The 26,313-nt window shown below is 48.9% G+C and overlaps 9 protein-coding genes across 9 annotated transcripts; 5 read left to right on the top strand and 4 right to left on the bottom strand.

Annotated features, from left to right (window-relative positions):
- Window positions 1-2,891: 2,891 nt before the first annotated feature.
- PG986_014351 (patatin family protein) lies at window positions 2,892-5,705 on the top strand (the record flags this gene model as incomplete). Its single annotated transcript, XM_066850573.1, has 7 exons — window positions 2,892-3,570; window positions 3,617-4,069; window positions 4,139-4,177; window positions 4,232-4,582; window positions 4,629-4,683; window positions 4,729-4,755; window positions 4,805-5,705. The coding sequence occupies 7 exons, from the start codon at window positions 2,892-2,894 to the stop codon at window positions 5,703-5,705; spliced, it is 2,505 nt and encodes an 834-aa protein (XP_066692811.1).
- A 3,851-nt stretch (window positions 5,706-9,556) lies between these two features.
- PG986_014350 (uncharacterized protein) lies at window positions 9,557-10,103 on the top strand (the record flags this gene model as incomplete). The annotated part of the gene is made up of 2 exons (XM_066850572.1): window positions 9,557-9,648; window positions 9,701-10,103. The coding sequence occupies 2 exons, from the start codon at window positions 9,557-9,559 to the stop codon at window positions 10,101-10,103; spliced, it is 495 nt and encodes a 164-aa protein (XP_066692810.1).
- Window positions 10,104-10,257: 154 nt separating this feature from the next.
- On the bottom strand, window positions 10,258-11,664 carry PG986_014349 (glycoside hydrolase family 18 protein; the record flags this gene model as incomplete). Its single annotated transcript, XM_066850571.1, has 4 exons — window positions 10,258-11,246; window positions 11,300-11,349; window positions 11,394-11,492; window positions 11,546-11,664. The coding sequence occupies 4 exons, from the start codon at window positions 11,662-11,664 to the stop codon at window positions 10,258-10,260; spliced, it is 1,257 nt and encodes a 418-aa protein (XP_066692809.1).
- Window positions 11,665-15,417: 3,753 nt separating this feature from the next.
- Window positions 15,418-15,957, top strand: PG986_014348 (uncharacterized protein; the record flags this gene model as incomplete). The annotated part of the gene is made up of 1 exon (XM_066850570.1): window positions 15,418-15,957. The coding sequence occupies one exon, from the start codon at window positions 15,418-15,420 to the stop codon at window positions 15,955-15,957; it is 540 nt and encodes a 179-aa protein (XP_066692808.1).
- A 968-nt stretch (window positions 15,958-16,925) lies between these two features.
- Window positions 16,926-18,308, bottom strand: PG986_014347 (uncharacterized protein; the record flags this gene model as incomplete). The annotated part of the gene is made up of 4 exons (XM_066850569.1): window positions 16,926-17,149; window positions 17,215-17,272; window positions 17,628-17,969; window positions 18,036-18,308. The coding sequence occupies 4 exons, from the start codon at window positions 18,306-18,308 to the stop codon at window positions 16,926-16,928; spliced, it is 897 nt and encodes a 298-aa protein (XP_066692807.1).
- A 713-nt stretch (window positions 18,309-19,021) lies between these two features.
- PG986_014346 (uncharacterized protein) lies at window positions 19,022-20,185 on the top strand (the record flags this gene model as incomplete). Its single annotated transcript, XM_066850568.1, has 1 exon — window positions 19,022-20,185. One exon carries the CDS (start codon window positions 19,022-19,024, stop codon window positions 20,183-20,185), a length of 1,164 nt encoding a protein of 387 aa, XP_066692806.1.
- A 999-nt stretch (window positions 20,186-21,184) lies between these two features.
- On the bottom strand, window positions 21,185-21,786 carry PG986_014345 (uncharacterized protein; the record flags this gene model as incomplete). The annotated part of the gene is made up of 2 exons (XM_066850567.1): window positions 21,185-21,393; window positions 21,453-21,786. The coding sequence occupies 2 exons, from the start codon at window positions 21,784-21,786 to the stop codon at window positions 21,185-21,187; spliced, it is 543 nt and encodes a 180-aa protein (XP_066692805.1).
- Window positions 21,787-23,637: 1,851 nt separating this feature from the next.
- PG986_014344 (uncharacterized protein) lies at window positions 23,638-24,801 on the top strand (the record flags this gene model as incomplete). The annotated part of the gene is made up of 1 exon (XM_066850566.1): window positions 23,638-24,801. One exon carries the CDS (start codon window positions 23,638-23,640, stop codon window positions 24,799-24,801), a length of 1,164 nt encoding a protein of 387 aa, XP_066692804.1.
- Window positions 24,802-24,830: 29 nt separating this feature from the next.
- PG986_014343 (uncharacterized protein) lies at window positions 24,831-25,958 on the bottom strand (the record flags this gene model as incomplete). Its single annotated transcript, XM_066850565.1, has 1 exon — window positions 24,831-25,958. The coding sequence occupies one exon, from the start codon at window positions 25,956-25,958 to the stop codon at window positions 24,831-24,833; it is 1,128 nt and encodes a 375-aa protein (XP_066692803.1).
- Window positions 25,959-26,313: the final 355 nt, after the last annotated feature.

The following is a 26,313-nucleotide window of genomic DNA, read 5'->3' as shown; positions in this document are numbered from 1 at the left end:
GATTTAGGCTTAATATGTAAAAGGCTCTATTTATTACTGAAAGTACCTCTCCAGCTCGTTGGATTGAAATGTGAGATCGCAAAGGTTTCAGTTGAGTCCAGAAGCATCCAAATGACGCGGTGCGTTGAGTTATTCAAGCTACCGGTCTGCTGCTGTTCCAGCCATCCATAAGGCCTAGCGACGAAGGTAATACGACCCCTGACTATTGGTCAAAACGTGCACTGCTGTAGGAGGTACAGTATGGTATTTATCGGCAATGCGAAAAGCTGCGGTTATACCGTAGCTCAAATTTTGTTTCTTCGACTAAACTCATCCTTCTGTTGAGCAATTCCAATGTCGTATTAGACCCCCATACTGTAAAAACCAGGTTCAGCTTCCGGATTCCAATCTAGGATTCTTGTCAATGAGGCAGGGCGGGGTACCAGTACAACGGATAAAGGCCAAATTCTGTCCCAACACTGGCTATACTCCGACTTGACAAAGCCGAATTCAGCTGAATATGGCTTATAGCGAATGATTATCCGTTACGCATTAGGGTCGCAAGTGTATATCGAGAAGTTCCAAACAACGTTCAACCTAGTACTATGAAACCCAGGTTAAGCGTGCGCATTTCAATCTAAGATTCTTGATAACGAGCTAATGCGGGGTATCTGCACAGCGCATAACAGCCGTTTCTGAGGTACAGCTAGTGGCGGGACAGGATTTAGCCTTTGCGCGCTGTACAACCCCGCTCTACCTCAATGACAATAATCCTTGAGTGGAATCCGGACGCTGGACGTGGGATTTGACAGTACTGTGAAAATAAGGTTTTGCGTCCGTATTTCAATCCGAGATTCTTGGCAAGGTAGTGCGAGGTGACTGTACTGCGCGTAACGGGTGTTTTTGGAGTACAGCCGGTGTTGGGACTGACTTTGACCTTTGTCAGCTGTATAGATGACCAAATTATATCCTATCATGTAGTCCACGCTTTACCGGACAGCGACAGCATTTACGGACACTGCTCATAAGCCACTCTCTCACGGGAGCCATTTTTCACGATCACTGGTGAATAGGACATACTCTAGCTCTTCACAAAATCTGTGGGAAGGAGCTTTACTTTGTTGGCTGTCAATCTCACAAGCTGTGGGCTAAAAGTTACCAGGTTGCTAGACTTGTGCTCTTCACCTTTCCAAATCAGTACACATCAGAGTTATAACTATACTGTTAAAAAGTGTCTGCTACATCTAGATACTAGCTGAACAAGAGTAACTCTTAAATCCCACGCGCTTCATATGTATATGTGACCTTTCAGCTTATCGTGGGACAGCTTTTCTAGCATTGACTCATTTCCGGTTCGCAGCTTCTTGATTCTAATGACCTGACTAACAATAACGATCATTACCCCTGCCACCTCGGCTTCTGCTGGAGACAAGGCCAGCTTCATATTACCGTGCAGTTCACCACCCATTTCTGACGTTCTTTCTCCATTCGTATCTCACCCTCTTGGAAGATCCGAGTGAGATACAAATATGCGTCATTAATCTCCTTCATGATTCTATAGATATATTTCCAGACATAACGTAGATGTGCAACTTCCCGCTGGAGCTTTTTGTTTTCTTCTGTCAGCAAGGATATTTCGCGTTCCTCCTGTACTGATGTTTGTAAAGATAGACGAAATAACGTTCCTTCCAGACTGAAAGCGCCATCCTCGGAGTAAACACTAGACGCTCTTCTCGGCGGCGTGCACATGGTAGGATAGCGACTTAACTAAACCGTGAGCGAGATGTTGCGATCACATGTGAACCCGTCAGGGAAACGCTCAAAGAAATTGTAAACAGAGCAGAGCGAGAACGACGGCTAGTGATGCCGCGCGAGTTCGCGAACAGGTGCTAGTGAAGACCGGGATTGTTTTTGGTGTGGAGAGTGATAAGCGTAAGAGGTATTTCGGTACGAGCTGCCAGCTGCAGGCCCGATAACTGGCTGTGAAGGGTATAAGGCTGTGTTGGTGCTCCAGTTGCTAATCGGCTGGACTACCTGAGACGTTGGCCGTAGAGGCCCGGCAGCGCAGGCAGTATAATCTGTTGGATATGGCAAATGGGCGTTTGTGCCTTCATAGGTTCTTCCCAGTGACACGTTAATGGACATGAAGGCACTAGCAGTGTGACGTGTGGCTTCCAACGATGTATACAACAGATGGGTGCTAACGCGACAAAAGAGCAAACAGAACTTTGGTAAGGGCAAACGAAGGTTAAATAGCAAACAAGGTGTTTGGGATTGACCGTATTTGACGTAGAAGCACGTGCGGCCACTTGAGACGATTAGAAATCGGTTTGAGAGCTCGAAAAAGACCTATCCAAAAGTACATCGCGGAAGACCATTACTAGACAAACAGCTCTATTTTTTCTTAAGCAATCTAATACGGTATAATGTCCAAAAAGGGAATAACCCTAGTCAGAAATGGATCTGGCGGTCATACTTCCTCATGCGCAAAAGACGGCTCCAAAAGATAACGTATATAAGTTGCCATGAATCCTTAATACTGATGATGAGTGTGATACAAACACGACAACATGCGGCAGTGCAACCATTCTCACTGGCTTCAGCTATCACGAAACAATGAGGGCGCAAACCTGGAGCTGTCAGATAGACTCGAGAGATTACATAATCAACAAACTGCAAGCCATCGTTTTCCCGGGTTTGCCATTTTATTGGGCAACCGACATAAATCATTAGCGCTGAGAAGCCTCGGAATAAATCCCCCTAGTTCTAGCAAGAAAAGGGCATCTGGGGACATCCATCTATTTTCTACTCCTGGCACCGTAACCCATCCTCTGCTAGTAGCTGATGGGGACCTCTTCTCTCGTGGGAAGTTCAACAAGGCTTACGGAAATCCAAGGTGCCATGAGAATAGTATGTACCAAGTACAGTCGTCTCTCGGCTTCGAGAGCATGGAAAATGCCGTTACTCGGCTATACAACCAGTTGCTTCTTCCCTTTTCCGACCTAGTCTGTCTTTTTGTCGACGATCTCGGAGGTATGGCGAAGGTTACCGAGCACCTTCGAAGTTGGCTACACCCGGACCAGCAATCAGCCTTGACCGGAATTCAACCATGGCTTCTTCTCGTCGTAAGCAAAGACCTAGAGGTAAACGAACAACTGATGCTACGTGAACTTGTTCGGACGCAAAATGGAGTCAACCCCCGCTTCCGTGGATACCAGGTTTTCAACATTGCAGAGAGCGTGCGCCAAACAAGAGCGACCAAGGAATGCCAGAATAGGCCATGGAATAGACTCCAAGCCAAGATTTGGTCTCTGTCGAGTATTTCACGTCGGAGACGTGAGGGTTTGCTGTTCTCGGTCCCGCACTTCTCAAGTTTTATTCATTCTGCTGTCGACCGCTTTGTAGATCCAGGTAAACGTCCACTCGAGGTTGTTGAGGCATCACGTTTAAAGATGCCCGTTGCAGCAGACCTTGAAACGCATCTCATTACCTTTTTGAAAAGTATGCGAAGTACTGAGACCGTGACGGCGTTGGGGATCCCTATTATAACGTCAAGTTTTATATTGGACCACTACCCACCTGGCATGCATCGTAAGTGTCAGACATCTGCGAGGTAACAGCCGCTAATAATCTCCAGATTTCAACCCTCGAACTGTCTTCATCACGTTATACCGACGTACAAGTGAACGAATTTATGATGAATGGCCACAACATGAGACTAGTTTCCCGTTGCCTGCTTCCTTCTTAAGCATGTTGGAGAACAATTTCCTTGAACAATACAGACGTTTCCGACGTGTCAAGGCTGCTGCCGAGCTTCACAGGAACAATCTGTGCCAATTTCGCAAAGAGTATTCTGGTTTGTTCTCAGACGTCACTTGTTTCAGCTGCGTTAGACGTCCTCCTCAGTTCAGCCTCCCTTGTGGCCACATGATCTGTGAGAACTGTGTGAGGGTCTTTGGTCAAGACACAAAACGCCCGTGGGGGTTTTGCCTGAAAGCCTGCATACTTTGCGGTAAGAGCGTAGGAGATATTGAAATCGGCATGAGGCCTGACACCGCGAGCCTCCGTGTTTTGAGCATTGACGGCGGTGGTACGAGGGGTATAGCCCCTCTTGTATTCATTGAAACTCTACAAGAGTGCATTGGGCTACCTTGTCCAGTCCAGTGCCACTTCGACCTTATCTATGGGACCAGCTCTGGTAAGTTTGGTTGGAGGCTTCGCTGCTTCTTCATACTAATATACGGCTGTGTAGGTGCAATAACGGCTGCAGCATTGTGGATAAATGGGTGGTCTCCCAGTGAATGCATCGCGAGCTTCGAAAATCTTGCCAAAGTTGCCTTTCAACCACGATGGTGGTGGCAACGTTTACCTATCCTGTTGCCCATTTTCAAGCTCTTGGCTACCCTGGTACTAGACAGCCAGTATTCGAGCAAACCGCTAGAGGCCGTGCTGCTCCAGGTGTTCGGTGAGAAGAGTATACAGGCTTGTTCTCCAGCTACTGAACTTGGAGCCAAAGTCGGAATCACAGTAACTACGACGCAGGATGCAAGTGCATGTATCTTCACTACTTATAACGGTGTTGGACAGCGACGAGCAGATTCCGGTATGTGAAAAGTCGCCTTGGGTGCAATGATTCTAACCTAAAGCAGAGTACCATGTGTTCAAGCCTCAAAGCAGTAGTGGCAAGATTCCGTTGTGGGAAATGTAAGTTGATGTCGCTCTGCGAGGCTATCGCTAATCAAATCGTAGTATACGCTGTAGTACCGCAGCACCTTAGTAAGTACTGTAGGATCGCACAGTCGATTATATACTGACGCATGTTAAGCTATTTCAAGCCGAGGCGTATCGATGGCCTGGGCACATTTCAAGACGGTGGGCTTGCATTCAACAACCCCGCTGCGATAGCTGTTCAAGAAGCCTTTGCATCCGGGGCTGAACCTAGTATCATCGTATCGCTCGGGACAGGCGCGGCGAAGACACGCAGCCCCGTACTTGGGGATTCGCGTCGGCTTCTGCAAGATTCATTTCCGATGCGTATTTTTCGTGCATTTTGGCAAGGCAGTAGTTCCCATCGGGCCTGGCAACAGCTGCTCCGCCACACCAAGCCTGATAGCCAAAGTAACCTTTTCCGGTTTGATATTGAGTTTGAAGCCCCAGTGCCCGCTCTCGACGATGTGGCAGGGATGCAAAATGTGGCCAAGCTCGCCCGGGACGAAATCCTTCATTCGCCATCCCTAGAACCATTGATAAACCGTATTAAGGCGGAGCTGTTTCTCTTCGAGCTCAGTCCAGATGCCCATTTCCGATTTCACAATGGGGTCTATCTCTGTGCGGGCAGGATTCTGTGCCGTTTACAGCCGAAAACACCGGAATATAACGCATTTATGTGCCAGCTTGCTCAATCTTCGGCCTCACTTCACGTAGCCCATCAGCGTATCATCGAGGGAGTTTGGGGGAGCCCGACTTTGAACACACAAGAGCAATTCCACCAGGAAGTCAGCTTCCAGATTAAAAGCCGCGACCGGCCTTTCTCCATATCCCTGGCTGTTGGTGACTATCAGAGTCATATTAGCGGATCACCTTTCACTCTGGAAGGTCTTGCTGAACATCAGAAACTTAACGCCGTCTTCGGGACTGCTGACCACAGGAAAAGGCCTGTAGAAGAAGGAGAAGAAGCCCAGAAGGCTAGCCCAAATCCTTCGAAAAGGCGTAGGACGTGTTATTGAATTGAAATACTGCATATTTCAATTGGCTAAGGGTTGTCCTGCGTGGCAATAGATCGCAAATCCTACAAGACCTTTGTAATGCAAAGCTGTTTACTTCGTACTCCAAGCATAATAATAATTCTCTTGCAACGCAGCTAGAGCTTCCAAGAAGCATCCGGTGTTTACCTTTGCATGCTCACGCTCCAAGGTTGGTTAGATTTTGATATAGGTAGCCTCCCTCAGGTAAGCGTTTCCAAGTGTATGCCTCCTTTTCGGTGGTGATCAAAAGAAGTTTGGGTGGATTAATCTGCCACCGATGTGCTAGGCTGAAAAAGTTAGTGATCAATGCCTAATAGGAATTTTACGTGAAGAACTGATGTGATTAGCGAGCATCGCCTTGCACTTAACCTGGCAACCTTGTCTTTCCCAGTTGCTGACTTTGGTAGCCTTTATGGGTTAATGTGCGATGGCGACCTGTATTTTACATGACTCACTTCTTGGCATGTTCACGGCTATGACCACTTAAATATAAAGACCATCTTATATATGTGTTCGTGCCCTTTCCTTTTTTCGAGTGGTGGATGCATTTTGCACTTTCGCTCCGGGCGGTAGGTTATACGGACGTAACTTCAATTTCTTCTCATATCGGTCATATTTCGCGGAAGAGACTTTCGTAGTGCTATGTACTTCAACGGCTCTACTTAGATAATATTCTATGGTACCGTATTTGTGTCGAGACATAAACCGGCGCCGGGTGTTCATAGTTCAAGTGACTAATGTGAAGAAAACGCTGTACCAGAACTGAACTTGCATAACCTGAAAACAGCAGCGACAACTCGATGAGCCCAGATAAAACCCCCCTGAGCCTAAAAGGTGTTTTTCGCCCTTTTGAGTTCAAATTCCAGAGCCTACCCTACTAGACTTGATTATTACGATAAATTGAGGTACTGTTCTAGCCAGACTGTTCAGCATACGGAACAAGTTTTACAGCAAAGTCCTTTAAGACCCAGAACTTGCGTTTAAAAGTTAAATGGCGCCATATCAAGATCCATTTTCTCCAGATTTCATATTGGACTGAATTCTTGCGTGGTGTTGAAGTTCACCAAGGATCAGCAAAGCCAAAACAGGACGTCGTAGTTTACATACGGCCGCATGGCGTGAATTATAAGTATACCATTCGCTTCCGCCTTGTTCGACGTCCAAAAGATTGGAAAGCATCCTTGGGCTGTTGGGAGACTTACTTCACTAAACAGCCTGATAGCACATAGCACTGGCTCCCGTGGCATCAATGTCAGTATGGTGCATACTGATCAGGGTGTGATCGGAAGGTGCTGGTTGAAAGGTGAGATATGAGGAGAATATAACTGTAGTGTTTTTCTTCGAGCCCACCTTCCCAGGCCACCTTTCCACTACACCCTTCAAAGGGCTAAATCACAATCACAGAACTCCCGAATGAACTGCTCGGTTCCATCTTGGACAAAGCATCCCCCCGAGATGGCATCAGACTCGCTACTACTTGTCGCATGATGTGCGAAAGAATCTTACCTCGGTTTTATATACAGGACGCTGTCAGCTGTCCTCAGAACAGTGTACCGTTTTACTTCAATTCAGTTGTTGGTACGGCATGCAGAAGACCTACGAGATGTCCATAGCTGCGGTTCGAAGTACTGGACGGAACGCGCCACAGGTATTAAACCAGTTATTCGATAACAGCAAACTGCAGTTGTTCGTCTCCCGAGCATGTCCTGCGCGAAGTCACCTTCTGTGCTCGACGGTGCCCTACTATCATCTCAAGAATGATCGTTATACTCTAATGCATATCTGCGCTTTCCGTGCCAATACTCATATTGCTGGGCTCCTGATAGAAGAGGATCGTGTTGATGTGGACTCCCTAGATGGGCTGGGAAGGACTCCAATACATTACGCAGTCAATGACGCTGTTGTAAGTTCCTCCTCGACTTAGCAATATAAGTCGAAGTGACTCCTTTGGTTTGATCTTCGCTTATTCGAATCCATTTCTAACACGCCTTTAGGCCAGCAACCTAATCCAACTGGGAGCCGATATCAATGGCAATATAAAATATAATGGAATCGGGCCCCTCGTAAATTTGATATGCGATGCTGATGCGTTATATCAGCCGGCGGCAAGTCTTCGAGTTGCGTCGCCAAATGACCGATTGTGCCGGGAGGTCTGGCCACGGCTTATTATTCCAGACCTCTTTTCTACAATACAATACCTGATTGATGAAGGGGCTGCTGTGTCTTCGCCACTCAAGGATCCACAAATTTGTCCTCTTGCTTTTGCCATTCGCTTTGGCCATATCAAGATTGTGGAGGCGCTTTTAGACGCCGGGGCCGACCCAAACCCAACACGAACGGTACACGGAACTACCGAAACCTACCTTCTGCTGACAGAGGCAATCAATAGCAATAGGCCCGAGGTAGCACGGCGCTTGTTGAAAGCCGGCGCACGGGTGGATGCGTCACCTGGCGGCACTCAGATCCCCCCATCCTCGCAATAGCCACCGCATGGTTTTTGAACAACGCAAGCCGCGAATCAAACTGGGAAGATGTCCTCGACCAAATCTGTGCAGCCTCTGGGGACATCAACCATCGGATGGAAGGACATAGTGCAATCTGGTGGGCCATCAAAGAAGGAAGATTTGCCGTCGCCCGTGTACTAGCACGAAACGGTGCATCATGGGAAGGCAGGGGTTTATACTTGAATGCAACTGTGCTTAGTAAGTTGGTGGACGGGTTTAGCAGGTCCTGATGGATAAAACACAGGCATGGAAGCCAATATTCCAGGGTACTGAATGGTGACAAGGTGTTTCAAAAATTCAAATTTGCACTCCAACTTGGTTCCATTGTGGATGGCGAAATTAACAATGCTATTAATTAACAATTTTCTGTTTAACTTTACTTGATCGTTGAAGAATATCGATTACGTGCGAAGCTGCGATCGTCAGATACGGAGCTGGGTCAAACGACTTGGGTAGGATGCAACTAAGACCACCGACTACACTGGTTTGGAAGACAGTATAAAATTTATTAACGAAGCGGTACACAGTATTATTGTCTTGTAATCGATGTTGTTGTTCAATTTGGTACCTCACTCGCTCGATGGCAAAGTATAAATTATGTACGAGCTGGTGTTCGCATGGTCGTATGCTTCCCTCAGCACTTCCCGTGCTTTATAATACAACACATTGGAGGTGGAAACCGCGGATCAGCGTTAGCACAAACCAACTAATAATCTTCCAAAACATCTACTCGCCACAAAGAAACATGGGTTACCTCAATCCACTAAAAGTTGCTGGTAACAACTGCGGTCAGCCCTCGACAAGGGTAGTCTAAAAGTTGAAACGAATATTCAATATAAAAAGGTCCCTCCCTCGCGGGTCCCGTTACCATTTTCTTTATCTTTATTCTATTTTCTTCCAGGTCTCGCAACACTCCATGATGAGCTTTCAATTCCAGCCGCCCAGCGGCCCAGAGACCTATAAAATGGCAAAAGCTAAAAAAGAAGCATTTAAGACCGCCTTCGCTGGGTTGGGGAATAGAATCCCAACGAATCCACAGGCTACATATCCTCATAATTCCCCTGACGCTCTTTTTTATAGACCAAAAGGTACGACTCTTCTTAGATACTTGTGCAACCTGCTAATGTGCCTTCTCTATGTCAGCCGAACTTCCACTGGCCAAAATAATTCCTCATACGTCTAAGCTATCATCGAGTCAAGACACAAGACGCCACCACGTGATCGGCACAGATCTCGACAGAAGTTCAGCTTATCCTCCTGTTGCAATTTGTACACACACTACGAAACCCCCCACTTGCAAAGCCTAGTTTCCCTACTTTTGGTAACACTATGGCCGGCACAGTTGAAGAAGGCGGCCCAACCGTACACGGTTTGTATGAGATGGTCAACGTCCAAAACGACAAGGAAACTGCTGCTTGGCGGTGCGAACACTTCAACTGGATATAGACCTTCGCGGGATGCAAAGCACGGAAGCTCTATGCCTACGATCACTACCTACCAATGGAAGGATAAGGCCGAGTCCCCCAAAAGGAAACCTCCACAACTACCTCGACCTGGACCGAGGCCCGCAAAACGAAAAAGGCATATGCCGGCCACACCTCAGGAAGCTAACATTTTCGGCGTAAAGCTACGACCGCAACCTGAGAGGTTCCCTCCCAATGCTAACGGCGGAACCTACGATGTAGAGTTGTTAGTATCTCACCGCATTATTGGCGACTCCGGTGACGAATACACTGAATACCTAGTTATGTGGGCAGGCGACTGGCCTCTCGAACAGAAATACACCTGGGAGCCGGAAGAGAACATCGACGCTGTAAATTTAGTGAGAAGCTACTGGAGGGAGTGGTGTAAACGGCTCACGGCCCGAGAATTGTAACACTTTTATGCTAGCGGTTTTATTTTGAAGGGGTCTCTTGATGGGATAATACCTTGATTATTATCCAACACAGTTTAACTTTCATTTTTGAAGGGTCATACATCTTTGGGTTTGGTATGTAGCAGTTTACCACGTGTATCTTGGCTCCTCCCGATCAGGGCATGCCAGCAGCAATATTTGCATATGTACTGTCCGGATACTGCAGATTGTTCTGGCTCTGTCTAAGCGCACCGAGTGACAAATAGCTTGTTCGGATGAGGCTCTCAGCGTCGTTCCGGTCCCCACTAGCCTCCCAAAACATGGCTCCTCCTAAATCTTTGGACCTCAAGTAGTCTATCTTCGCCTTGACCATAACAGGCGTGTCGTAAGATATCAGCTGCTGGCTGTTATTGTCGTATTTGTACGTGGCCCCAGCAATGATATCTTCTTGTGCGTCTAGGTGAAAACGGGGCAATGCTTTATAATCCCAAACTCCGTCCTCCCAAGACCCTTTACCGATGCCGGAATAAGGTTTCCCAAGGCCAGACGTGTTTTCAAATGCACGTCCGAATAAGGGCATACCCAGAATGATCTTATACCTCGGGACGCCGACAGCAAGGTAACCAGTAATCGCTGCATCCGTGGAGAAGGGGGTAGACCCCGGGTTCCCTGAGTTGGGATAAAGGTTTGCCTGGTGCGCACTCAACGGGGAGAAAGAGCCCGCGTAATCATAAGCCATGAGGTTGAACGCATCCACTATCTGAGCCATGTCGAACAGCGGCAGCTTGGAGTACTTGTCAGGACCGGCCGGCATCGCAGCTGTTAGGCGGAAATGGTATCCCGGCACGGACCGGGCGGCGTAGTCGTCCAGTTCGGCTCTTACTGCCTTCAACAATGCTAGAAAGTCTGCCGCCTCGCTGGCGTTCGCAGGATATTCCCAGTCAATGTCAATCCCATCAAAGCCCCAATCCTTCATCAGTGATACTGAAGATTTAGCAAACTGAATGCGCTTCGGCTCTGTCGATACAGCTGAGGCGAACCGCCCGTTCAGACTATATGTCCACCCTCCAATTGATAGATTAACTTTGGCATTCCGGTGGGCCTTTTTAAGGAGAAAAAGCTGTTTAACGCAACCGTAGGCATGGCTTGCAGAGGCCGGCGTCGCTTGGGAGCTCAGTATATTCCTTAAGAGGCAGCCAGGTACCATATGAGCTTACAAGCATCGGACAAGTTTATCTGGGTGTCCGCCCAGGGATCGGAAGAGAACCTGAAGCGCATTAGAGAGAGTGAGTTAGAATGTACCTTACTTACACTGTCCCGTCGTCTTGAAAGTTTGCGAATGCATAGTATATGTTTGTCACAACATCGGCGGGCAACTGCTGAGGACGATAATTCCTTGCATAGATACCCCTTTTCCCGCATCCGTTAGCGGGAAAACTCTGAATGAGAAGTTTAGTACCAACCAGTTCGCAAAATAGGCAGAATTTTCGTAGCCGTCTACTCGTTTGTCCAAAGGAGAAAGGCAAAGTGAAGTGCGCAGAAGTGAGCACGCCAGCAAGTGCTTGAGTAGGTTTGCTAACATCTTGAAAATCTTACGATGATAAACAAATCGACGTGAATGGCACAATGGGAAAGTGTAGCATTCAGCCAGATTTACAGGGTACAATGTTTTATACAATACGGACGGTTAAGGAAAAGAATGTAAGGCAGAAATAGATTGAACGATGGCAACCAAGGTCCATGAATGGAAGCATATATGGAATGGCAGGAACTGCTCTTTTGGCCCCGACCAACAAGAGCAACATTTGCTTCAGTCGCGGTCAAGAGAATTAAGAACCTGCCCACAAAGAGAGTTAGTATATTATATACTTCTTCCAAAACGGGAGTATTACAATGCGTCAAACATACAGGTCCAGCATTCTGAGTGTTGGAATGGTTTGGCGCCCTGATTGACTGCATTTCTCAATTAGGCTCCCAAAGCTCTGCTTAGTTGCCTGACAACCTTGTACATATCATCCTGTAGTTTCGGCTCTCAGTAGAGGCAAAGGCTTGGTTGCCAGATGAGAACGAGCGGTACGCGTCTAGTTCCGTACGTCCTCAGGATAAACGAGCAAAAGTGTCTATCGTCCAGAATCAGCCTGCCATGGAGATATTTAAGGGACGCCAATGCGTACATAACCTCCCAACCCAAAGGTTGTTTGGGGCCTAGTCAAAATGATATTGATCATCCCCATTTTGACAACTCTCCTCGCTGGTGTCTTAAGTTTGGACGTGTCCCCTGGTGACACTGTCAGATTCGAGCTCCAGATTGGAACGCTCACAGCCATTGGCTCTCTCGTATTCGAGCTCGATTACTGCTCCCACACAGCAAGCTCGTTGCAGCAGACGTACACAGCCATTGAGCAAAGCAATAAGAGTCCCTTGAATCCTCCGTCAGCCAACGTTGACACCGGCGAACCAAGCAAGACTCAACGTCTCACGAGAACTGTGATACAAACCGTGTTGGTCACCGTCACAAAATCTGCTACCAGGCCAGCTACAGCCCCATCCTCAACAACTAGTTCGCGCGGGGCTGTGAGCGCCAATTGTACAAGTAGCTCAAATAGAACAGTCCGCACTGTGATTGATACCATTGGTACGCTGACCGGCCTTATGCCAACGAACAGCTCACTCGGTAATGTTTCTTTTTTTCACTCGCCAACTCCCACGGCGGGACTCACTGCCACTTCAGATGGATATACACTAAGCCAGCGAGCCTGGTACTATTTTACGATGCTGGTAATTGCAAGCAGTTTTCTATATATTTAAGTAGTGAAAACACAGCATCCGTACCGTGAAGGGTAGAGGGAATGAGTGCCGGCACCCTCTCGGTAGGTAGGTCGTTAGACCTTACCAGAACGCGGCCTGTCAACTAATACAGTTCATGACGAATCAATACTTCTGTGGCTCTCGAAATGAAGGAAAAAGGAGTTTGTTGTATTCATTACTCATGTGTATGTGTATTTCTATTGGAAGTCTACATCAAATCGACGCTCTTATCTCCGTGAAGTGCCTTGGTAGCTCCTTAGCGCAGTGCCAAAAGATTCAAGTCACCCTGTGCGCTTCCCCTCACAATCACTGGTTCTGTACTTTCTGAAGACTTGACTCTGGCAAGGTGGTGTGAGTCGACAACCAACTCGAAGATTGCCAGACAAGAGAGCCGGATCTAGGGCCTAGCACTTTCGTTTGGACTTGGTTGGCGTGCGTCCATGATACCAACTCTCTTAGCTTATCAGATGTTGGGTGGCTGCACGTGGCAACGGGAAATAAAAGCGCTAACGATCGACAGTGAGATGTAGCCTTCGATGTATTTGAGATTGTTCAGAGCCACTATGGTAGAGGCTAGAAACACCGTCACGAAGACTGCCTGCGGCCGCATTGGCGCCATGCAGCATTACCCTCCTTATTCCTAGTCATAAATGATGGTCGATGCATTGTATGCCAACACGGTGGTGAGGGCCACCAATCATCTCAAATCCCGCTCTTACGTCGTTACATATTTCACATCTCTGACGCGCTGTCGGCTGCCGCTGATGGTGGTGGAGGAGTTGGCACAGGACAGGGAGGACGGCTGCGCTTAGAAACGTTCACAAGCAGTCAACGGCTGCGGCTTGGAGTTCCGAGGTTTGGGGCTTTCCTGGCTCACTTGACTGGCTAGGTTGATTGGCGGATACGTAAATGAATGAAAGGACAGGTTGATTTCAATGATGCGACATTGTGTGATCAATCAAACCCATAAGGCCGAGGGGCATGCGGTGACATGAGCACAATGGGAGATGAGAATGGAAGAATGGAAGATGTGTATTGTATCAAGGTGGTGGTGGAACGTGAAAACGACATTGAGTAAAGACCTGGGCTCGATAGATCCCGTCTCCCAATTCAGAGGCCGATGTAGTACACGGAAACATGATAAAGCTGTAGAATTGAAAAGCACTATCTGTTCCTCAGTTGGTTTGCGATCCACCTCTAAAGGCTTTGGCCGCGATTTTATGTCAAGCTAATCTCCATATCTCCCTTGTCATCGATATTCTCGTGTTTCGTTCGGGGGCCCGTCACGGAAGTCAGACGTAGGTACGAGCCAGAAGAGCTGCATTGAGGCTTTCGGGTACAAGGAGCGCATGCTACTATTTGAGAATCTGGGAGAACAACCAGATGCGTTTCTGCTACCTCTCGTGAACGGACCGAACTAGCCCAAAGCAAAGAGCCACAGAAGCATTTTGGCAGCTGCTAAAGGACTACATACACATTGGGAGCGGCGGAATGCGTGTCGTCGACGAAGTCCAGACATCGATCAGCATTCGTGCCAGCTGTGCCAGCCAAAACCTACCACAAAGAAGACGGCAAGAGTCACCACTCGTGTGGCTCGTATGAGCAGTATGGCGGTAGCTATGGCGCCGCAAGCGGATTGCGAGAACGTCTCAGACGTCCATAGTGTACATACCGTACTCTCAAGGAAGCCGTAGTAAAGAATTTGATGAGCGTCACCATGACGACCGCGAAAGCGCACTGGAAGCATTCGGTACCCTGGCTATGGGTTAGGTCCGTTTTCAGACGTCCGCTGGCAACCAGCATGCCAATGGGCGCCGGCAACCGGTACAATCGCTGCGAGAACCGCTCCTTCAGCACATACTGCAATACGGTAGATCTGCTACGGTGCGTGTACGGGACCATTAGTACGCCTTAGTACGCCGGCATGGAATTTGACGCAACGTGGTTAGACCGGCTGCCAAGAAGCACTTCCTAATCGAGAAATCGGTAGCTTCGCAAGGTGACCAACCCCTAAATGGCAGGTTGGGTACTGTACTGTATTCCGCTGGTCACTTCTGGAGACTGGGCCTCGAGATACGAAGCCTGGAATATCGGGGTAGCTTTCGGTAGCATGGTCAGGTAGGAATTGTTCATCCGACTCTTTTAGAAGCCAAGATGAAAACAGTGCATGAGGGTCTTCGAGGTCTCGGCGGATGCAGCAGGAAGAGAATTCGCTACTGGACTCTTGTAGTTCCGTTATGGACCGGGCCTCTACGTAAAGTACTCAGCATGCGCATAGAGCTGAGCCTGGAGTCTTAAAGCAGCGCTTACTGAGTGGCAAGGGCAATTTTGCCTCTAGACGAAAGTGATGCTAGACCAGCTGATTACTAGGAAAATTTAGAATTAAGACTTCCACCACAGTGTTCAAACGTGCAGACCGATCGGGCGAGATGTGGAGTTACATTTCTCTATATAAACAAATACAGCGAGCCAATCGATATCAACAGCAAGCTTTACAGATCGAAACGTCTTACTTATCTAAAGCAAAATGCGTCTGGCTACTAGCACCATCTACTTACTTGGGCTTGCAGCTGCCAAGGACCTGAAAAGGCAGGCAAACAACAAAAACGTCAGTGTTGAATATGGCAGCTTCCGAAACGCGGCAGATATATGCGACGACACTAGCTGGGACGACGAGACGATCACCGAGAAGTCTCCTACCATTTCCGACTGTGAGCAGTTAAGACTTGATATGGAGAATGATCGCCGAACACGTAACATGATGTTCCGGGTGAAGAAGGGAGGATTCAACCAGTCGAACCTTCGCGTCGTAGGCGTCACGAGCTATGGGAGTTGCACTTTTGCTTTTTCCCCCAATCCAGGGTCGCATATCAATTGGGACTTTTCCAAGTTCAGTGTGGGGGCTGGTGACGTTGCCGGTATCCTCAATACTACGATCCATGAGCACAACCACAATGGTCGTACTAGCACTTCTGGGGTTATGAGATGCCATGACAAATCCAAAGGTCATGGTGATTCTGATATTTTTTGGAAGATCTATAACCCTGAGGCTGAGAGGCACGATTAATAGAGGCGTTCGAGAACCGTTGGAGATGCCCCTCCACGCCTTTACAAGTCTATCAGACTTCAGATGTATCTAGAATATTTTGTCCACGCCTGGATATGCTACGTTCATTATCTATTCCTGGGCTCAGGAGCCGAAGGAAGCGACTCACTGAATACACTCCTTCAACTATGTCTACCAACAAGAGCTATGTCTAAATACCAGTTATTATCTGTGAGCATTTGGTACTGTAAGCGTGGTAAGGTCTGAGATGGCTGAGGTTCAAAGCTACGATCTTCGGATCTTCTATTTCTCATGCTTTATATACAGGCCTTTAGTACTGGAAGCATACCGATTCATTCTCTGCACATCAGGTTCTAGGCCGCAGCATCTAAATACGCTATAGAAGGAAGGGTTTAGACATCATCTACACACAGCCTCTACTGTATAAGCTTCGCACAGCATCGGTCATCAAGGTGCCTCGCTTTTTAACGACGAGATTATTGGCAGCCATATGCCTGGGCAGTAGCACAACCACTTGTGGCTGACGTGCTCAGCCACCCCCTAAACCGGTTCTTCCTCGAATATGGCGTAGCTTTCTTTTATAACTAGAAGCAATTGTCTTTATGCTGTCATGACGTCCATAAGCAGGATTATTTACTAATGATGGACGAGTCCCCACCGCGAAACGAACGGCGGCAGAGAAACAACCTGCACATGCAACTGACGACTGTGGAGGCGCGTCTGGAGAAGACTATTCACAGGTGAGTTATCGAAAGATCAAATAGAAAACTAGCCGAATAGGCCATGATCCAAATGCAGAACTTGCTGACATACCCTAGAAGGGCTACGAAGTAGCACTTCCTACTCACGAAATATCCTACTTCCTAAGTTGAGCTGCGTGTAAGTCGTAACTTGATTCAAAAAAAGGATAGGAGAAACCCTCACTCCCGATCCGCCTGCTGTACGCACCTGCCTAAGGCAAGGCACTACTAGATCAGCATGACGTTGCGTGACGTGAAATAAATAATCTTGACGCCGAACTTGTGCCGGATGACCGCAACGATGGGGTCTCCCTCGACGGCAACGACAGGCATCTCATCGATGGACTGACGGCTCGCGAAGCGAATGGCCGGGCTCGAGAAGGTCACCAAGCCGGACTCTGCATCTGGAGGAGCCATAGTAGAAGGCGAATCTGGACTAACGCCGGTTAGTCCTACGAGTAAGGCACGCCATACGCATGACTATTATAAACGAGCGGTCGCATGATACTAAACGCACCCGCGGCTACGTTTCTCGCTATGGACGTCCCAGCAAGCAGCTTAGGAACGTTGGCATACTAACTTATCATACCAGCAAAAGGTATTTAAGCACCGTTACGACAGACGTGGGGTAAGCTAAGGGTTGAGCAGCAAGCCACCGGTCCCAGTTTACAGTTTTAGTGGCACAGTTCATGTTGTTTATATCATGATTAGTAATACGACAGTATCACTGCCTCTTGGGCACCGCTTTCCGATCATCCCGTTACCGGAGACCAGGGATCAACTAGGTCCCAAATTGCCAGATCATTCATCGCTGCCATTCTGATACCGGATTGTCCAAATCGCGACCAAGAGGTCTTCTAGTCCATAGCCAACAGAGATGGCCTAATTTGTCAGATTATTCATTTTCATATGGGATAGAGCACCACTCACCAGTAGCATGTAGAGTCTAAGTACAGGAAGAAGACGCCAACCTTTGACACACGTCATACCCATAGTACCGGCTAGGACCATCAACGAAAGAAGAAATGCTTCCATGAAGACGCAGCCCTTCGTCCGGTGTTTTTTCTGAGAATACACCATCCATTCACACGCTACCCATAACCGAAATGCGGCTGCGGACACAAACATGACGGTGCTTCCGTGGTAGGCATAGACATCTGCGATGATGATGCCCCCAAAAAAGGAACCCAGGGCTATCGGCAAACCCACAGCGAGCCGGAGCAAGTGTAATGACCCATGTACTGATGGCCACATCCTGCTCATCCAGAGGCACTAGAAACGTCAGCATCGATGCTTTTCTGTACCATTCGGCCAATGTACCTGATTTATCATGCTTACTGCTACGACAGAACCAAGCAGGTATATCGTCCAACTGTTGATTTCGACCAAGACTGTGAGCGTAGCAAACACGACCACGACCGCGAGTGACAGAATGATCTGGCTAGCTGAGAGAAATAGAAGCTCTAGGCGAAACTTCACACGGAGCAACTGGCAAGCCTTCAGCGGCTGTGCTACTCGTCGGTGCTTATGAAGTACATCGAACGCATGGAGCAGCGTGGCCAGTACACTCAGTCCGGCAGGAACGAAGCGCAAGTCGTAGAGAAGAGTCATTGCGGCCCAAGAGCTGTTTGCAGCTAGCCAGTACTTGAGGAAGTGAAAGGTAGGGAGGAAGTAGAATGATTGACGAGAGCTTCGAGCTATCGTACTTGTATTAGACCAGATTAAGAAAATCCTGACCGCCCTAGGGTGAGGCACGCTCTATGGGTTGGCTATGGTGTCTGGAAGCACATTGATAGGTGGGAAATCGTATTTGCCTTGCTGCAGTCGGCAGTGGCGATACTGCCCAGTTCAATCAGATCAGGCCGGCTTCACGAAAGACTGGTGCTTTCATGTCAGTCATCCTCTACGCTTTTGAGAAGTCGACTTGGTACCGAATGTGCACTACGCCATACCTGGCCAGGCATGCCACACGCCACGCTATATCAGAGTCGTCTGGAGTGCTCCAAACCTATACTACGTGTAAGGCTTCGATGTTTCTGGGATGTTCGGTTACATCTTATTAGGAGTCAGCCCTGGACGAGCGAGTTATCACCAACGCTGCCACTCTCTATCGGCCAAAGCGTGTTTAGGGTAATCGTCCCCTCTTTCGGATGACCGAGGCGTACATGATACATAGCCACGGAAATACGAGTAAATAGGAGAGAGTAAGCTATAAAGGAGGCAACGTCCCACCAGCTTGGCCAGTGTTCCTCTTTCTCCTCTCATTTATGCTGTCCACAAACACAACATTACTTCCGACAGTGATTTCAGCAATCGATTCCCAGATGGACGACAAACCAACCAACGGCATGAACTCTACGCCAGAATTGAACACCATGGCCTTGGCGGACTCGGAGATGGGCCTCGTGTACTATGGTCTTCTCAACCCACATAGTTGTGTCAATTCTGTTAACATGCTCGGGTTGGGGCACACTCAGTCAGGCACCTACAGCAGCGAAGAATATAGCCTATTTTCACTCGTGAGGCCTATGGTTCCAGCGTCCCAGACGCTTCTCTCTGACTTTCAACTGAGCGAGACATTCGCCGAGATGCCGCAAGCAGCGAACGATCGAAATTTGGATGCTTGTCCCCCTCTGCCGTCAATTCAGAGCAATCCGCCTTTCTATCAAGCTTCACTACCAACGCCGTCTCTGAGAGGCCTATGTGAACAGCCACAGAATCACTCCTCGCCTATTGATTTGGAGATGAAGCAAGATCGTGCTTCGGGAGCATCACAGCGTCATAAAGCTTGCGGAATCGCCCAGACACAGCAGCAGCCGCCGCCGCAGGGGGAACTGTCGGGCACAATGCCTCTAAAGAATATTGTGTTCGAGTCCAAAGAGCCCGGGCAACCCGATTTGTCTACCTTTCCTTTTCGGCAAACTGACAAGCTTGGGAGGAACCAGAGTTCTATGTGTCTCGACTTTCAGCTATCTACCCTTTTAGGTCCAACTTTCCCGTACCCCAGTTTGGTTAGCAGCAGTGGGTTGGATGCCGTTTCGACCGTGCCAAAGAGGTTGTCGAAAAGTAGTGCAAATGGAGGGATGCCGCTACTCCAGAGGCGTAATCGCAGGTCAACCCACTGGGCAACCACTCAGAACAACACTAGTAGGACTGGCGCATCCCGCAAGGAGGCAAACGGTCCTTTCAATAGCCAGGCTGCGCCCTATAGTTGCGAGAAGGTCAATCCGGGTACTGGGAAGCCCTGCAAGACTACGTTCTCACGCCCCTACGATCTCACTCGCCATGAGAATAGCATCCATACGCACAAGAAAAGGATTCGGTGCGACCTTTGCATAGAGGAGAAGACCTTTAGCCGCGCCGACGCCCTTACGAGACACTACCGTGTCTGCCACCCTGACACCGAATTCACGATCAAGCGCCGAAGACGTAAGACTTGTGCTTCCCAGACCGTAGGAACGGGGGATAAGCATGTTGATAGGAGTTAAAGTGATGTGGTTGGAGAATGGTTTGAACAGTGACTTTGAAGCGCTAACATAGCTGCGGGAACATCTAATAAAAACCTCAAAACAGTCCACTGAGCCATGCCGTTTGGCGCCCGCATCTATGCTTCATATATATGAAAATATTATTTGGACAAGATACCCCGGACGGAATTGGGTTCTATTTGTGCGAGTGACTCGGTGTACTCGTGGAGCAGGAAGGTCCGAGGCTCGCCGCGGTCACCGCAGTGTGCTCCACGTTGGACAAAGTTGCTTCTGTTTTTTCGCAGATGCGGGAAATCGCCTTGGGCCTCCATCCGGGTGCCATCGGGGGCATAGGCAGCGGCATTCAAACATGCCTCATCCACAGTGAAGGCTTTCGCGCAATCCTCGCTCAAGGTGAGTGCGGAATGGGATGTATAGATATGGCATGTTCTTGGCCTTAGAAAGGCTTCATCGTCGGCTTCGAGAAGACGAGCAAAGTAAGCGTAATTCGGTCCCTTCCTCTGTTAGACGTCCCTCCACTAGTGCAGCAAGGACGGGGTTATTCGGGAATGAGTCGGTCTGGCCCTCTTCGTTCCTCTTTCGTGGGAAGAAGAAAAGTACTATTACTAGCCGTCAGCTACGCGTGGGAAATGGAAGTCGATTGACTTTCTGGTCATACTGACAGAAAGACAGTTTCTTAAAGACTTCCTTCAACACTTGGAGATGGCTAGAGATTTGCTTTCTTGCTCGGTAGTTTGGGTGAGCCGGATGCCCAGGTCGCTTCTCACGATCTTGGAATTCGGTTGACATCTAAAATTCTGGCTTAGACAAAGAATACCAGCATCCCGGCCAGCACTTGCACATCAGCGCCGCATATATTGTGGTTCGGTCACCAATATTTGTTGAAGAATGGGCTTGTGGTTATGGACCAATTCTAGCGAACGTCATTATGATGTATCTTAAGTAAAAGGAATATGGAAAAACAGCTCAATTCTCTTGTCGTTGAATAAAAAACAATGTTCAGTCCACCATCTGGTCTGTTTCGCCTTCCTGGGATTCTTGTTGAGTGACCCCATGATTCCTAACGTAAGCTCCTGGGTGAGACAAATGACTCGCCCCTGTGGGGTTTCCTTTCGTGATGGAACGCTTCAGAAAATGCCTCTTGAGGATATCACTCCGTGAAAAAGTATCGCGACACAATACACACATGTAAGGGCGGTCGCCGGTGTCTGTCGCTGTGGTCAGCAGCTTCGTTCCGTTGACATAAAGGTGGTAGGCTTGTACTTACGGCGCAACAGATGGCGCTTAAGATGTTTCGCGTGAATGTAAGTTTTAGTACAGTGTGGGCATGGGAACTTTCCATATGCATCCTTCTGCGGGACGACAGTGGCCACGGATATCGTAGCACTCGAAGAAACTGCAGACTGAGGCACAGTGGGAAAAATACCATAACGACGTGATTTGGCCATATTTATGGGTTGTTCATCTTCCTGACAGGCAGACTGGTTCCCGGGTATTAGCGAGCTCTGAGTATCAGGAGAAAATATGCCACCTTCGGGTGTATTGCTTCTATCTGGCACAGGGCTCAAGATATCAGAACGTAAAGCAGGGGCTGGATCCATGGGTTGTGGGTGGAACTTAAACATAGATGTTCGAGGCGGCTCGTTCAAAGTAGCTCCATGCGCTTGATGAGGTAGATCGAAACCATTCGCCATTTGAGGATAAGCTTGAGGCGGACTACCTTGGCGAAGCGGGTGAGGGGTGTACAGACACCCACAGAAGCAACTTGGCCTTTTATTTGGGCGGAAAGTCACCATCGGACGGCAGGTTCTGGTCTCCCAACATGGAGGCCGTTCGAGCAACGATACGATTTGCGATGACCACGGGCCGACTGGACGCATACCCATCAACCCATAGGGGTACACCCTAGGGTCATCTACTAACCTATTTTGCCACTGCTGACTGTCCCGTGCCTCAGACTGCAGGCGCCGCTTTAGCTGCCGAGGATAGGATGCTGGACACTTGGAGAAGGGCCTTCAAGCTGGCCTGCCAGGAAATGCTACTAACACGGGATCCCAAACAGGAACGTGCTGACGGTAATGGAGTGACCAACTGAAAATGGAGCATGCATGGGCTTTGGGTGACAAGGAAGCGATTCAAGAATGTACCGTAGATTAGCGCTAGTTGCCCTTTCGGCTTCGCCGCCCGGGCGTTAATAAACTATGTGTGTGTGTGTGTGTGTACCGAAGTTTCGGTAACGAACGAAGGGTATCGGCTATGGCGGCTAGCTCTCCCGTGTACGGTTCTCCATTGCGTTACTGTAGGTTAGTTTAAACAGAGAGTTCAACGAGACACAACCAATCACGCGTCTGACAGAACAACCGCGTTGTACAGTCACTAGCGAAACCTACGTCCTCTTTCCACTCTTTGATGGTTTCTGTTTTAGACCCTTTTTGCAGGGGTAGCTGTTGACACCATGTACCCCGCCATGCTCGCAAGTACAAAGCCAATTTCTGCTTTTGCTTATCCTTACCTTGTGCATCCATGAATCAAGTAACATGCTCTTGCATTAGTTTATGCTCTACGAAACCTAGAGCCAGAAGCTGTCAGACGCGTGACTGGTTGTGTCTAGTTGAACTCTCTGTCTGTGGTACAACGCGGTTGTCCCAGTACATATTTCCCTTAGTGGGCCCTGGTCGGATCATCGGCCTCCAAGGTACCGATGCCTTCCATCTAACAGAAGCCGCTGACAGCTTATGTTCTCCTTGGCAATGCAATCGTTCCTCTCAGCGTCTGCAAACAGAGCAAACAGAGCTTTTGATACAAATCCGGTCAGCGTCGTCTTCAGCGCGCATTTCACTCCCTTTCATTACAATATGAACGTGTTCCCTTCTCGAGATCACTCACACCTTTCATTCGTTCGGTCTTATGGATTTTTTTTCCTCTGGACCATACTCACCAGCGACAAGATGCGGAATACCGATAACACGGCTGACCATCCCGTACAGGTCTCCTACTACTGTAGCGCAAACGAGGTGCGCCCAGCAGTTACTCTGCCGAAACTGTAGTTTTCGTACCTCTCCAGGATGGCCCGGGACTAGTTGAGCCATGCTCACTCCGGCCTGTTTGATGGACTGCTGTCTCTTGGCATCGCCTTCGAATCCTTACCCAATGCTTCATTGAAACCATTATAAAGTTCTGCTTGGCTCGGTACGATCCGTCGAGGCCGATCCAGCCCACTGAAACGGTGGATAGCGTCTATAATATGGGGCTCTCGGTTTCCCAAGCTAGCAGCCCGCCGACACCTGTCGGATTCAAAGCAGAGGTGCCAAGCAGCGCTAAGGTCCCTTGACTGTTCGGCAGGAGTGGCTGCTATAGCATTCCTCAAAGCTGGGTTACCGACCAAATGTCTCCGCTGGTTCTTTTGCTTCCCTCCCAACACCTCTGCGGTCCAAGCAGCCTGCCGAGCAACCATGTTTCCCACCGACTCGCAGAGCATTTATCGCCAAGATGACGACTGGTTATCCTCGCAATTACCTGATTCGCAAATGCAAGACTATTTTGATAGCCAAAGTCCAGCACCCGACTCGCTTAGCGTGATTCAGACCCAAACCAGCGACCGATCGAGTCAGAGTGCGACGCCTTCTCAGCAAGAAAGCCTCACATTCGCGCCAGCCAACGGGAATGGAGATACATCCAACCGACGAAGCCGATCGAATCACATCCGATATGACGTCGAATGGAAAATTACTCTCAATCGTAGAAGCAAAGCCGAAGGCACGGAGCAAGATGTCAGACTTGCGCCGCGTGAATTCTGGGAATCCAGTCTGCGGCGAAAGCTCGAGAAGGTAGCCGAGAAGAAGTTCCCAGCCAATAGATCCTTCCAAGTGGAAGACACCAAGATGATCGTGTCCGTGACTGGCAAGCGAAAACTGAAGAAACGCTACGATGGGCTGAACATTGACTGGGCTGTCCTGGCGAAGCAGCTTCGAAGTTGGAGCCATCTGCTTGCGCGTCGGAAACAGCTTTGTATTAATATCGTTTTCAACTATGTAGAAACGACACCCGCGCCACGTCTATCACAGCGACAGACGAGGCGATCGACGACTCCCCGTACCGGGTCGGCGACGGACTTGATGCTTCAAGAGCTCGACGGGCACGTGGATTCTTCAGGTGAACCTCTTCCCTGGCGTCACGTACGTAGTCTGATGATGCCCGGGGCCTCCCTGCCTCTTGGGTCGCACGCGCGGTTCTCTTCTAAAGGATCTGGGCCAACTCTCGGGATGGGTTCTGCTAATCCTCTGATTTCGACTATCCTATATTTTACAGCAGCGCATTTCAATATCCACCTGGAAAAACTCACTCACCCTTCTCCTGAAGCTAGCACAGTCCTCGCAAATCTCGTTACTGCACAGTATGACGACCCGTTTCAAGGAGATAGGTGGTTCATGTCTGCTCAGCTCCACCAGACTCTGATGGACCTTCTGCCTCTCCAAGAACCCGCGCTTCTCCTCCTCTTTGGCCCTCATTACAGCCACATAAGGATTCAACTCGAGGCGTACCAATTTTCCATCGATGGCATCAATCTCTTGCTTCAGTCTCTGCACCTCTCGCTCGTCGTAAGAATCGCCAAGTAATCGGTCATCTGCGTTGAAGAGCTGACGACTCAGTTCTCTTTTCTGCTCTTCCAGATTACGCACATTGGCCAGGTTATAGACGAGCGTTCCGCCTCCTTTAGAGAGGCTTCCACTTCCAGGATAGAGTCTTCTAATGTCTGGTCGGGGTTTCTGTCTTGAGGCATAAATATATGCTTGTCTATGAAGTAGGCGATCAGCTTCTTCTCTGCATGGGAAGCATGAAACCGGCCTGGCGTGCCCTGGTCCCAACTTGTATCCGGCGCATCTTGCAGCATATGGCCAACTGTGGATGCGATGCCGTAGACTTTGTCGACCCAGGATGGCTCGTTCTCGTAGTTCGGGGGCAGCGCATCGACACCCCAGCCACTGGTTGCTGATATACGAGCGAACTGTTCCCCTCTGTCGAGAATGGCAGCAGTTTTGCTGATACGGGGCACGGAGTACCTTTGAATGGGCCCATGAAGCGTTATAGCCCTCTCGGCTTCCGATTTTGTGAACCAGTGATCATTCCGATAACTCGAGAGTGGTACTGTGTATGCATAACTCATCTGGGTGTTCGAATCACCAAGTAAAATGATGATATGTCGCCTGTCCCTATCGCGTTCGGGAAGTCTGTCTGCAGCCGCACGGGGAGAACGACGATATCGCTCTTCGACATTTGCGCTACGTGGCTGGGCCAAATCCATCGCACAACGACCCTGCTTGTCTCGGAGGCATTTGTCGGCGTTGGCCTTGAGCAACGCTTCCACACTCTTTACTCGCCCCCAGAGCGCCGCCTCCATGAGCGCACTTCGTCCATCATTATTGGCCGCATTTACATGTGCTCCTGACTGTAGAAGGAGCGACACCATCTCGTGGTTTTCTTCAGCGGCCGCCATGATCAGAGTAGTGCTTCCATCCTCGTCTTTCCCGTGCAGGAATAGTTCCGCGTCGGCCGAATTTTTGATGTAACGGCTGATTGTACCCAAGTTTCCAAGAATACATTCTGATAAAGCGAATAAGATCGTCTTCTGCTCAAATGTGTTGCCGTTCAAAAGGTTGATAGTACTGACTTCCTTGGAATCCTTGTGGAGACTCAAAACCGGCTTATGATTTGGTTCGATGGGCGAGATGTTCATCGCAGAGTGAAACAGATCGGACAATTCGCGCTCCTCCATTTCTTCCCTCTGGCCTACTAGTGAACTAATAACATTCACGAAACAGACCTTTATCTTATCAATCTCATAGCCAACAAGGCTGCTGTTTTCATCGATAGGAAACATAAACTCATATTGGCCACCGGGAAAGCAATCCGAAGCACGTCTACCCGAAAGCGAGACGCCATGCCGATGCATCTTCGTGCAGTACGGGCACTGAACATGGACGTTCCATGAGTCCCATCGAAGCACTTCGACCTTCGGACATGGGAATGGCTCATTCGACATTCTGTACTTGCTGTGGAATGAATAACTCTGCACATAAAAAGTTAGGACAAAAAAGAGCAACAATCTCACACAGACAGTGTTCCTAAAG

The sequence above is a fragment of the Apiospora aurea genome, assembly GCF_038362705.1.
Source record: "Apiospora aurea strain CBS 24483 chromosome Unknown utg000010l_segment0_segment0, whole genome shotgun sequence".
NCBI classification, from domain to species: domain Eukaryota; kingdom Fungi; phylum Ascomycota; class Sordariomycetes; order Amphisphaeriales; family Apiosporaceae; genus Apiospora; species Apiospora aurea.
This window is presented reverse-complemented; position numbering and strand designations above follow the sequence as displayed.